Source organism: Mustela nigripes, chromosome 1 (assembly GCF_022355385.1).
Source record: "Mustela nigripes isolate SB6536 chromosome 1, MUSNIG.SB6536, whole genome shotgun sequence".
NCBI classification, from domain to species: Eukaryota; Metazoa; Chordata; class Mammalia; order Carnivora; family Mustelidae; genus Mustela; species Mustela nigripes.
Window position 1 is genome coordinate 81,807,241 of NC_081557.1, and position 13,708 is coordinate 81,820,948.

The 13,708-nt window shown below is 45.9% G+C and overlaps 1 protein-coding gene across 3 annotated transcripts in view; it reads left to right on the top strand.

Moving 5' to 3' along the window:
- Positions 1-13,708, top strand: part of ETS1 (ETS proto-oncogene 1, transcription factor) — a 129,355-nt gene that overhangs the window by 51,774 nt on the left and 63,873 nt on the right. The window contains exon 1 of one of the 3 annotated variants that reach the window (XM_059413988.1): positions 10,556-10,990. The exons of the other annotated variants lie outside the window; for them this stretch is intronic. Coding sequence (XP_059269971.1) covers positions 10,909-10,990 — 82 coding nt within the window. The 5' untranslated portion in view covers positions 10,556-10,908. Of the gene's footprint in view, positions 1-10,555; positions 10,991-13,708 lie in introns of those variants that run through there. 3 annotated transcript variants of the gene reach the window in all.

Genomic DNA, 13,708 nt, shown 5'->3' on the forward strand with positions numbered 1-13,708 from the left:
TTGCCAAAATGGAGCAGGCAACGACTGAGGAGACTATGTGTGTTCTAATATACCAGCCTGGGTGGCCAGGTGCCAGGCACTGGTGGTGCCAGAATACAAATTATGCAGCCGGTGCCCCCGAAATACGAAAACCTGGGTACTCTTGGGCAACACAGAGCAATGAGGGCTCTGACTGGCGGCAGAAGGGGCGACATGAATTACCTCTCCTTGGGCTCTTTTGGGCCACTGGTCAGCAGGGGTTGTTGATGCCAGCAAGTAAAACACTTCAAGTCCGAGCTTGAAGGAGTGCTACATGGGTCCAGAATTTTGTAACTAAAATGCATGAGTATGGCGCGATAGAAGGTTTGAAGTTCAGGGTTGCAGCCCAAGTTGTTAGAAAACTCTAGCTGTCAGAAAAGGAGACAGATAGCCTAGAGAAATGTAAGATGGGAAAACACAAGACAAGACTTCTGTAGAGTGAATATGGTGGGGTACTGCCCAATGGGGGCTGGCTGGAGGAATGCCTCCGACAGCATGGTACAGGGTATGTATTACATAGTACGTGAGATCCTCCTGGGTCACTGACCAGCTTGAAAGCAAGATGGTACAAGCCAAGTTTTTATTTTGCTCAGGCGGTACAGAATCATGGAATGAGTCTGAGACCTGCAGCCCAGAGTGGGGACAGTCCAATATTGGAAGAGGCCCAAGGGTGATTATTTTCTTTTTTGCTGCTAATGTGTAATGTAGCTGTGAACATACGATTAGAACTTCTGACCCCTATGTCATGTCTCTCTAACAGGAACCAATCCCCTTTCATCCAAGAGGATGGTGTGCTTTGCAAATTTAGACCTAAAATTATCTTTATTATTAATAATAATGTTATGGATTTAATGGCACACACCAAGACAGGGGGTCACCATATCCTAATCCCACTGTGGGAACATTGCACACCACAACTTGGATTAACTTCTTTGAAAATTTTATGCTCACCAAATCCAAAGTCACAATTCTGATTTTTCTAGCGAATGAGAGGAGCAAAGTGTTGTCGAGGGCTCATTCTGGGTCAGGCACGGGGCACAGTACCTGGCACACGTTCATCCCATCTTTGGTGCCACTCTTTGAGCTGGGCATGGTGATCGCCTCCATTCTAGAGATGAAGAATGAGGCTTTCTGACGCCAAAGGACTGACAGCTGGAGGGGGGCCACGCTGAAACTCAACCTTCTGTCTGTCTACTGCCAAGCCTGTGCTCTTAACTACTCTATAGCATTGCCTCCTCAGTTGTTTTTAAGCTTAAGCACGTTCTATGAAGTTAAGACACCAAAGCTCGAGAGTCGATTTGATGAGCAACTGCCTGTCCTCCCCTGGGCTATTTGGAAGCAGGAATACTTATTTGGAAGCAGGAACACTTATTTGGAAGCAGGAACACTTATTTGGAATTGTCTCTTTACCTCTACACCTCAGCCCAATTCAATTCAATTAAAAAAAAAAAAAAAAAAAGTACTCTCCATGACAGAAAACGTTAGCTCATTGAAACTGAAGAATCCATGTGGATGCTGGGCCTCTCCCAGATCTGGGAATCGTTGTTGCCAGCCATCTGGCTCTCTCAATGCCGTGGAATTCCCTGAAAGAAAAGTCCATAATCTTTTTGATTTTTGACAATTCTCAACATTATTTAGAATTTTTAATTCCTGGAAAGGGATCTCTCCTGGGAATGTGCCACCAGAGAGCTGACTGCTGTTTATTCTTTCTCTCACAGTCTGTTGCCAGCTCCCCACCCAGCTGCACCTCCCCCGCCCCCTCCTCAGCAGGTCCCTAGTGGCCCTTCCCACCCAAGGCCTTTTTGTGATGAAGTCTTTCAAGATGGTTTCCCAGTCTGGGGAAAACACATGTTTCTGATCAGTCTGATGAAATACATTTCCATTAAGAATTAACTTCTCTATTTTCTACTTTCTTCGTGCCCACATTACCTATCATTACCTATCATTTCAAGCCCTGAACGCTTGAAAGTGCTTCACAGGCCTGACTGATTAAATGGTGCCTTCTTGCACGTCACACGTGTCGGATTTGCTGCTCTCCTCTTCACTGACTCCGAGGAAGAAAGGTTTTTATTGTATAGAAGCCAATCCAGATAGATGAAATGTGAGCTGGGGTCTGCTCCGCCTCATGCGTCATTGCCAGGACCATCCACTCCATCCTGACTCTTTCCCAAGAGGTGATGTAAGATGCAAAGCGAGCACAGCTGGCTCCTTGCAAGTGAAAGAAGGCTTCATCTCTCCGCCCTTCAAGAGCAGAGCATTACATGTGAGCTGCAATCCCAGAGAAGTTGACATATCCCTTCTTGAGGCTGTTTTTCAACTGTCAACTTTCCATCAGTAGTATATTGGGTACTTAGTCAATTCCAAAAATGAGTAATTACCCTGGACACCCTAGAGTTCTTTTTATGGATTTGTGCTCCTGAATAGTTATGAAACTTGGATTTTGTGCACATTTTTTAGGGCAGTTCATGTGCAAAGAGGGGGTCTGAAACAGCAAGGGAATTTAAAAAGCCCTCCATATTACATGATTTAGCAGGGGCCAAAGGTAGTATTCGTACGAATTCCTTACGACCCAATGATGTTCAATGAAGGATGCTTAATCTGAGACAGGAATATGTTCCTGAGTAAGATGTTTGTAGATGACCCACAGAGTGTTATAGTTATTGGCTAGGAGGATGTTCTTGGTGTAACCTACTGAATTTTTTCTTGGGCCTCTTCTCATATAATAGGCCCTAGAAAAAAAAGGACCTAGATCTTCCAGTTGAGGTGATATAAAATAATGTGTGTTCATGATCCTTATAGCTTGGTGGTAAAGGTGGACCCTGACCAAACCCGTTATTTCCTTGGTTTCTATGGTTTAAGATCAGCTGATTTTCTGTTGCAACACTTCCATTATCCAGTAGTAGATATAACCATGTACAGGAACAGTGGTCTGCCACAGTCCAGCCAGCAGGAGGGGTTAGGCTTTCTTTAGGGGTGTGTGTGTGTGTGTGTGTGTGTGTGTGTGTGTGTGTCTGTTAAGTGCTAGTCGGTCAGTTAGTTCCCTCTGTCCTCCCTGTTTTCACTCCCTCTCTGCTCTTATTCTCTTACTCTGGGGGATGCCTACAGCATGGCCCATACTTCCAGGAACCTGACCAGTTAAAGCAAATTTGACAAGGTAAAGGGGATTTGTAACAGGTACTGGCCTCCCTGTAAGCATCTGACTGTCTATACTTTCACACAAAGGTGGAGATAATGGGTCCATGCATTTTCTGGACTCTTACAAATAAGAGATATAATAACGGTTGGGCATCTTACCTTCACGATAATCAGTGAAATAGAAGATTCAACTTAAAGTTCAGAAAGCACTGAAGACTGCCTCTGAGCTGCAGAGTGAGATTACGGACAATATGTTGCATAAAGTTCAGACTGACAACAAAGCCACTAGTTGGCTTTGTGGTAAGCCAGATGCCATTTTTCACACCTATACTGAATATGCTCAGATGAAAAATAAAATGAATATGTTGACCTTAAGCAATATTTTCCTTTAAAGGAGATCGGAGAGGACAGGAGCACAATAAAATTTCATAAAGACATTTTCAGTTGGAAAACATCACATGGCTGGGTCTTTATTCTTGAACTTTCGGCAACTTTGAGTCGTACATTAGACAAAACTAAAGAAACAAAGAAAGAAACAAATAAGTAAATTAGATGGAAGACAGATATCTGAGTTAAAGATCCATATTTGAAATGTTAGGAAGTTAATTTGTTCATTAATTCAATCATTGGCGGAGTTTATTAAGCTCCTGCCCTCTTGAGCTGGGCCCTGGAGGTTGTGATGGCTGAGACCCGTTGCTGCCTTTAGGGAGCATTGGAGGGAGACATGACCATTCAAATGTTCACTAGGTGAGCACAAGAGGAGAACATTGTGGGGGTAGGGTGGGAGATTCTTTACATACACCACTTCCACGTAGGGGAAAGTCTGTGTTCGAGGTCGATTTCCAGCTTGGCCTTCCCTTTGCATCTTCTGTAGATCCTTTCCCCTCCCTTCCCCTCACCATCCTGTGCAACTCTTCCAGCTAGAGAACCTCCTATTGATTTGATTTATTGTCCTTCCATAGCAGATGACTATGCAGGACCATGAAATGGGCTCTGTGACCATACTGGATGCATTATCAGGCTTTAATTTAATTTTGAGATCTTAGGGATCCCCATATGTCGAGGACATAGAACTGCTGGGACTATACTTCCTCATGCTTGCCCCTGACCCCATATTGTCCTTCCTTTGTTCTCCGAGAAGTTCCCTTCCTAGTCCTTCCTCCTGTACCATTGTCCTTTTCCCCTGTCAGGACAATTTCTTCTTCTGGTGCTATCAGCTCCCTCTGCCTTCCTTCCAGCATCAGGAACAGGCTGGAGAAATTCCCTACCCTATCTCTGTTCCTTCATCTCTGGGGGTGGTAAATGCTAGTCTTTTGGGGCAATTGCCTTGGCATTTTAAAATGAAAGGGGGAGGAAAAGGGGTAAGAGTCCACAATGAAATTATCTTAATTTAAGATTCAGACCACAACTGCAGAGAACATCTGTTTTGAAGTCTGCTGTTGTCTTTGTAACCCAAGAGAAAAGCAGGGTAAGATCAGAGGAAGGCCTTAGCCTTCCACCAGAAGAAACCACCTGCAGCCTGGGGAGGGGGCCAGGATTCTGTACTCCTGGGGTATGGAGCTCCTTGCTAAGACCCTCCTTCTCTGCTTCTGCAGGTCATTAAAGAACACTGGTTCTCCTTTTACCTGTACTAAGGCTATCATCCCTCTACCTCCTCAAGAGGCCAATTTAGGACAATTTAAATTGGAATCCAAATTACACGGTCCCCGAAGGCTCATAGGGTAGCCTGCATTCTGCATTATCCAGGCCCAGGAGGGCGCAACAATCCCAGGATATGGGCTCAGTGTGGGTGTGGAGGAAACCTCGGAACCCTGCAGGCTTGATAGGCAGCTCCTGACTTCTTTCTGGGGGAGCAGAGCCCGATCTGCTGCTGGAGTAATACGTGATGTCTAAACTCGTGGATTTTATAGTGTCGCTTGGTCTGTGCATTAGGCCAACCCATCCCACATTGTTGGGGCTGCAGATGCAGCTGAATGGTTCCTAATTACAGTCTAAAGAAACTGCAGACAGCCATAGAGCCAACCCAGACCCTTTCTCTCCCCACAGTCCATGCCAAGCTGGCTCCCACGGGGAATGCTGGTATGGTTATTCTGCACTGCATTTGCCCAAAGACATCACATCGGGTGCAAAGAACACTGTCAGATTTCTAGAAATTGAGGCCGATCATCTATCCGTTTCTGTGTACACTGGGTCCTGCTTTGTGTCTCGAGAGTGTCCAGTAACAGACCATACCGAATGGTGTGGCTTCCCCCAATGTGGTATCAATAGATCCAAGGAGATGGCCACGGACGGAACTACAGTCTAGGGGATACTGTTGTAGGACTGACATTGACTTTTTCAGGCTGTGTGGCTCTGGGCTGAATGACCTACTCTCTCAAACTCATTTTTTCCCTCTGGCGAGCAGGAGGGCTGGACTTGGAAATCTCTAAGAGACTCCAGCTAGCTCCATCATGGGACAAAGCCAAGCCCTGGACAAGAGCTCCACCGGGTACCATCCACAGGCTCTTCCTTCTGAATCTGAACTACGGGTTTTCCATGACTTAAAACACATACAGATCTACAGTGTTCTCTTCTAACCAGGTGGTGCTGGGATTTCTCAAAGGAGGCCAAAGCTGGGCAGGTTCCCAAATCAGGAACTGAGTGAGATAGGGGTCTGGAGAGATTTTTAAATTAAACAAGATCATTCTCCCTATCTCTCCCTGAAGACGGTTCAGGTAAACAGAGGATCCAAGTTACTCTGAGAAGGTCCTAGAGATGGAACAGGATTTCTTGACTACTCTACCTCATCCTGGATTTTAATAGCAGGAACAATGATTTAGTTTTAACCGAGCACGTTTTCTGACCTGGACACTGTGCTAAGTGCTTTGCATGCATTATCCCATTTACTTTTCCAAATGACCTTAAAAGGGGGGGTGCTATTATTGTCTCTGCCATGAGTGTGGAGGAGCTGAGGTTTTAGGGTAAGTGACTTCAGAGCAAGAATTCAGCCAGTAGAGCTAGAGTTTGAACCGGAGTCCAACACCAGAGCCCGCACTGCTCACTCTCATCTTTGTCTGATTGTGGAAGCTTTCCCGGGGCCAAGCTGCCCCCAAGTCCTCCCTCACCCTGCCCCCCCCCCCACTTCCCCCTAACTATGGCTCTTCTTGTGGCCCATTGTTTATTGTACCTTCTAAACAATAGCTAATGAGTGTGTATTACATGGTCGGGAGAGCCAGGGGTGATTTTATCCCTGAAACAGAGATGAGGTTGTCACACACAAAGGTTAAGTGGCTCTGCTGAGGTCACAGAGCCAGCCCACAGCCCAACAGCTCGGAGCCTGCCACTTGGGTTCTGAAGCTGACCCTCAGGCTTTCTGGCATCAGAGTTTAATTAAGAGAGTTATTTCCATTTTCCTTTCGATCTCCAATTTGCCATTTTATTGCTGCTTGATAATGGTAGATATCGAAGCCCCAGGCTGTTTTCTGCCCCACTGTGTTTTTTTAATGACTCAACTTATCACGGAGAAACCACTTGCTTTAGAGAGAAGCTTCAGAGGCCTGTTTCTAGGTCCCTGTGTGTGACGGGGACTGTTGCCTTTTCTCAGAGAAAAAACAACCACAAACGCAACTCAGACAGGTTGTTAATGGAGGACTTTTTTTTTTTTTTTTTTTTTTTAAAATCTTATATTTAAACCAGTAAATCAACATCTGTGAGTCATAAACTTGTTCTGGATCAGCCGTTAGTGGTCGGAGTGTTTTTGCACCTACCTCCAATACAGCATATTTTAGCTCAAAACTCAGAGGTTCTTTGGTTTGGTGAAGTTTAAGATTCAAGAAAGAGACAAAAAACTTCTGGCACACTTGTGGAGAGGGACAGTCTGTCTTCCATGACTGTTTGAAACTTAGTGTATTTTTCTGTTTCTTTTTTAATTGAGGCTAGTGTGGAGTCGAGGGGCGGAGTAGGAAAGAGAAAGTTTGTGTTTTGGACATCTATGCGTGTGAGGGGATTCTAATAAAGAATGTGACTAGTTCCTTGATATCATTAATGTCTAACCTCACATCCGGGTCACCCAACTCTTGAAACCCTGTTTTGATAATCATTAACATGATTTTCCTCTTTTAGGGAGTTTTAGCACTTGCTGGGTGTAATTCCCTAGGTCTTAGGAATGTTTAAAAATACAATTCTGTTTTCTCCCAATTGCAGGAGGAGCAAACTGTTGCATTACAAAAATAAGCGAGGAAGTATTTCCTTGGTTGATTTTTCTCAAGTGCCTAACAAGTTGAAACCACTTGCCTAAGTAGCTGGAAGGCAAGGCCCAGCTGCTCTTGTTTTGCTGGTGGGGAAACTGAGGCACAAGTGAACCCAAGTGGACATGAATGCTGGGGAATAGGAGTTCTGCTCTGCCATGGAGGACAAAGGAACGACCTAGGGGTGGACTGGTTGACATGGTTTAGTTCCTCTTCACAAGCCATAGCAGAAACAACTCACTTAAACCTTTGCCTTATAGAAAACTGGTGGCAAGGTAGATGCCCCTGGTAACCAGGAAGTTGATAGTTCATTACTGAATACATATTTCCTGAGTGTCTGCAATGTGTCAGGCACTGGGCTAGAGATTGCTTTTTAGGCTCTGGTAAGAGAGAAATGCCTTCTAAAGTCCGTAGAAGATTTACAAGAATCTATTCCTGTTGCAAAGGGAATGAAAATTTCATTTATCAGTGTTGATTTGATACTTGTAGGCCTGATTCGATTATTAATATCCCACATTTGTGAACATATTTTAATTTGTTTACATCAGTGCTCTTTGTCCCAAGCAAAGTTTCAGTTAGATCTGAAGTTAGATGCATGATTTGTGATAACTTCACTGTTCACAATCAGCCTCAAGTACAAGGAGATTTCCTGGGGGTCTTTGGTGGTCCCTGGCTATCTCCCTCACCTTCCGGTCTTACATAATCCCCTTCCTTGATTTGGACCTTCACATATTTTGAGCTTCTGTGCTGCAAGACTGGGCTACAAAGGGTGATGGATAGTTAGGTGAGATATCATTGTTGCAAAACCAAAGGAATAAGTTTCCCCACTGCTGGCTTGGAGTGGAAAGTGTTTCTGGTTGGATTCTGGAGGGTTCTTTTAGTGTCTGATGGTGGAGGGTGTTGGCAGCAGGGTTCAGGCTGGTCTGGGGGAGAAAGCTGAGGAAGATTAAGGGGAAGAGAAAAAAGACTGGCTCTGAGGCAGCTTCGTTTGCAAGTAGAAAAATAAGTACTTACACTTGGATTTAAAAAGAAACAGCATTTTCTTAACACAACATCAATAAAACAAGATTCCCCCAAAGCAGCTCTCGATTTGCTCAGTTCTTTTGCTGATGTATTCAGAGGAGGCAAAGCACAGGATGGATTCAAGATCCTTTCCTCTGCGGCTCCTTCGGACGTGTAAATATCCAGTTCATCCTTCCATCCCTTTCTCCCGGCTTTTCCCAGGATCAGAAGTGTCTGTTCTTGTCATCTGGAGGCCAGCATTGTTTTCTCATATCTTTTGGAAACATACAACAATCCTACAAAAATTAGAATTGTCACATACAAGTATTTTTCCCTGGTCACTGAAGGACGAGCATGATCTGAAGTTTGAACCTGGAACCAGAGATTGATTTTCTGTTCTGAGCTCCTTTTCTCATCTGCTGTGGGAAACAGGCAAGCTAACCAAGGCTTTAAGGAGACAAAACTGGGATTAGGTGAAGGTAAGCAGGTGTGTTAAAGTGATCTAACTCAGTTGCAGGCAAGGGGTGGTAGTTCAACAGAGGCTTAGAAATTAGGAAACAGTATTAAAAATAGCTTCCTTTGAGGTTGTTCAGAAAGATTGTTGTTTAATCTTCTAGTTAATCAAAGGTAGATCTCAATGTCTGGCTCTCGCTATGCACACGTATGTCTGTGTATGTTCCTCTAGATTTACTGGTTGATCTCTTAATTAGAACAACTAGCTCCACTCATGATAACCAACGTTATTAATGCAAAGTCATGAATTATTGGGGATTGTGTTATGGTGTCCAAAGTGTCTGGAATTCCCAAATGGGACAGGGAACTGATTCTGTCACAGCTGCGAATGATGTACTCCAGAAATTGAAAACCACAGAGCCTCTGCACCGCTTTTTTTTTTTTTTTTTTGCTGGTGGTGGTGGTTGTAGTAGGGTTGTCAGTTTTATCTAGTGGAGGAGAGTCTGTGAAAGAAAAGGCCAACTGTGACATAATTAGAAGAACAGAATAATAGCTTCCCCTTCCACCCAACCCCTGCTGTAGGTCAACTGGACGCTTATGGAAGCCCATGACTGCATTCCAGTTTGGGAATTCCTGTTCTCTGCTCTCCCAATAATACATAAAAAGCATTTGGGCCTTTGTTTTGGGGTCCCCAGGAGGCTGCTTTGGGCTTGATCCTTCTCAAGGGCAGTGAGAATTCTGCTCACGAACGCTGCCTCCGTCTTTTCTTAACTAATTTCTTTCTTTCTTTCTTTCTTTCTTTCTTTCTTTCTTTCTTTTTTTTTTTTCTAAGATTTTTATTTATTTGTTATAGAGAGAGAGAGAGATACAGAGCACAAGCACAGGCAGACAGAGTGGCAGGCTAGAGGCAGAGGGAGAAGCAGGCTCCCTGCCAAGCAAGGAGCCCGATGTGGGACTCATCCCAGGACGCCGGGACCATGACCCAAGCCGAAGGCAGCCGCCTAACCAACTGAGCCACCCAGGCGTCCCATCTTAACTAATTTCTTAACCATGACACGCGGGGGGGAGGGGGGCCCTGAAAAATCGAAGGCTGCTCTAGAAGCACTGCACCGATTCCTGACTCACTACGTGGCGAGAGTCCAGGATTCCCAAAGCCTTTAGAGGACACGGGCTTGAGAACCCCCTGCGGCCGCTCGCACGCACGCCCCTTCCTCCGCATGCCTCACGTCCTGTGTGTCAGTCTTTGTGAATGAATGATGTACACGCACTCGGAAAACTATGCTGCTACTGGGAAGAGGGGCAGGAGCCGGTGACCAAGTCCTCAAGAATGCGTGGCGAATCAGACGGACTTTCCCGAAAGGGCCGCGGCAGCCTCTGCACCCAGCCTGCTCGAGCACTCTGGGCGCTTCCCGGCTGGGGAGCGGGCTCAGCGTCCCGCCCGCTCCGCGCTCAGCCATCCGCAGCCGGGCGCCTGGGCCAGGGCAGAGAGTGGGCGCGGGCGCGGGCGCTGGTAGCCGCGGAGCTCCGCCCCATCTTCCTTTCGTTTTCGGGCTGCCGCCGTCGATTGGCCGCGGGTATCCGGCCCCGCCCTCGGACCGCCCCCAACCGCCGGCCCCGCCCCTAGCCCCCCCCCCCCTCCCCGCGAAGATCCTGGGGGATGGTGGGGGGGCGGGCGCGCAGACCCGGCGGCCGAGGCTCGGCGCCGCGAGAAACGCCCTAAAGAGGCGGGAGAGAGGGAGGGAGAGCGCGGCTCCGGAGAGCGAGAGCGAGCTGAAGCTGCCTGCCGGCGGAGAGGAGGAGCGGGGCGAGGACGAGGAGAAGCGGGGCGAGGCGCAGGCGAAACTGGGACCCGGGGCGCGCGCACTTCTCCGCAAAGTGCCAACTTCCCGGGAGAGAGTGCCCGGCGCGCACCTTCTGGGCTCCGGGGAAAAGTCAGCGGGAATTTGAGATCTTAGGGAAGAAAATCGGGTTTCCCCTGTCCCCCTTCCCCTGTTACTAGTCCCCGTAAAAAAGACAAACAACAAGAATAACAGCAAACTTGCTATACGCCTGTCTGCCCCCCACTCCTGGCACCATGAAGGCGGCCGTCGATCTCAAACCGACTCTCACCATCATCAAGACGGAAAAAGTCGATCTGGAGCTTTTCCCCTCCCCGGGTGAGTGGTGACTGTCGAGGCCCCCACGCCGGCTTTTGGCCAGAGGCCGGGGTCCCCTCTGCTTCTCCCCCTTTCCGCTGTTCCCTCCCAGGCAGTGCGTTTCTGCCTGAGCAAGGCGATGCTGGTGGCAGCTGGAGCAAGGTAGAGAAGAAAAGGAGGACTGTTGGTGGCCTGAGATCCTTGTTTGGGGGGTGGTATTTATTTTCACAGCTGTGTTCTTGTGAGTAGTGGGAAAAAGCTTATAGAATGTCCAGCACCCTTATTCCTGCCTTTTTTTTTTTTTTTTTTTTAATCTTTCCAAATGAGAGAGCATGCTCTGGCCTTATTCCTTAGCGTTAGGGGGGATGGACACTGCGCAGAAGACATCAGCCGCGGTCTCTGCATCCCCCAGAACTGGAGCTGGATGGAGGGCCCTGAGCAGTAAGAGCTGAAACAGTGTCTCACTGGCCGGCCTACAAGCACATTTTCAAACGTCTTACCTTCCTGAGCTCCTGTCACATGTCCCTTTGCTATCTAGCTCCTCTTTTCTGGGTTGAGGGCAAGGAGGTGGTAGGAGAACTGAAATGATCATCTTAACTTCTGGAAACATCCCAATTCTACTCATGCAGGTTACTTACTTTATCCAAAGCTTTCTCGTCTGCCATACGTTTGTCCTCTGGTGCCAAAGATATGTTACAAGAAGGAAAACATCCTGACCCCAAACGTGACTTTGGGTCTTTGGTGGGTGGTGTTATCCAACTCTTTGAAGGATTTAGAAGAAGGGGATAGGCAAGAAATTTGATTTTGTCTTAGACACAATTTTTGATCCTAAAATTGGATCAGTTTTCATTGGTAGTTTCACAGGGTCCAGAAGTCCTAGAATAAAGGTGGTTTGAGAAGAATAGATGTTTTCTTTTAGAATAAGGAACTGCCAACTATCCTTTCGAGATTAGTGATTTTAGAGGTAAAGGTATGTATAATAAGATACACAGAGAAGGGGATGCTTTCTGGAAAATAATTAATTGCAGTGACCTGCTCCTCTGTTGTATCTGATTATTGAGAAGTTTAGCCCGTCTTGCCTTTGGTTAACACTTCCTTGCCTCTACCATCATCACTTGCTTATTTTAACCCTTTCTTCATCTGCTTAAACTTCCAACACAAGCAAAGCTGATGTTCTGTCCTTTGGAGAGCTTCCCGAAATGCTAATGAAGACCTGGCCCTGTCCTCTCCTGTTAGACCCCCTGACATTCAACTCCAGTATTCGGAGTTCTGCTGGGAAGTGCATAAAGAAGGCTAAGCTTGTTTGTTGTCACAAAGATGATGACATGGTCAGAGCAATGCTGAGATCAACTAGAACCGCGGAGACATTTCAGGCACTTAGAGCTACAGTTAAGAAATGATGTCGCTGTGCTGGTTTGTTTGGGGTTCAAAAAAGCCAGAATGAATTCTGTTAGTCACAGTTGAACCAAGCCAGGTATCAAAGAAATGATAGTTGCCAGCAAAGATATAAACTCAACTAATAGGTTCTTTCCTTAAGAATGGCTTGTTTGTGTATTTATGGAGAAGGACAGAGTTGACTGTCTGGGGAAGTATCGTGTAAGATAGGTCAGCCCCCATACCTACAATAGATTTCATGTGCTGGGAATAAAGAGCACCTGGCAACACATGTTTTAGATCACAGTAAACAGCTGAAGTCATTTTGGGGGGGGTAATTTAATATTATATATTAGAGATTTTGAGCATATGGTGTTGTTATTTTGGTTATTGATAAAAAATAAGCCTCAGGGCAAGTAACTTTGCTTAGCATTCCCATCTGTAAAATGGGGACAGTAAGCACTAATGCTACAGTCAACATCTATTGTACTAAGTGTCTTTACAGTGCCTCTCTTTTTTAAAAAAGGTTGACAAGACACTGATCAGGTTTTGTAAGCAGCCTTCGGTACAACAAAATTTCAACGGGTCAGAGAAATTGGGCAATTTTCTGGCACTCATCATAATGAGATTTGATCCTCTGGTCCTGTCTTGGGGAAAATAGAGAAACTGGCAAATACATATAGCAGTTTCAGTTTTTTTTTTTTTTTTAATTTTTTTTCCTGGATTTTTTAGTAGGGTATATATGAATATTGTACCCATATCTCAGAGAGGAAAATAGAGGCCCAGAGAAGCTAAGTCACTTACTTAAGAAAATCTTGTAAGCCAGTGGCTAGAGTAAAATTAGTCCTTTTTTTAACTTCTCAGTTTATGTTGCCTTGAGTAACACTGCAAGTTACCTTTGAAAAGCTCAGCAAAGAAACTTCAGTTGAGGCTTAAGCTTGCAGGTGCACGGCTAGAAGAAACATTGGCTGGGGCTGCCTGCCTGTGTTGGTGGGTGGAGAAGACACTGGCTAAGTGGGGATTTGCTTTGCCCATCAGACCATATAGGACATGTGTTTAAAGTTTAACTTTTCACAGCATGGCTTTGTGTCCACAGCTGTGACTTAAATATTTTTCAGAATGATTCTTTGGGTCGTTTAGTTTCTTATGTGTGGAGACAACTAGTTTGGGATCTTATCTGGCTTAAATCATTAATCCCTACACCCCACCCCCCCAACCAATACATGGGAGCCAGTAGGGAGGCAGTGGGAAAAGGTGTTGAAACAGGAGTCCTGGATTATTTGCCTGTCTTTGTGGCTAAGACCTGATCCAGAACCTTTATTCACAATTCTTCTAGATCGAGACCTCCCAGGATTTTCAACAGCT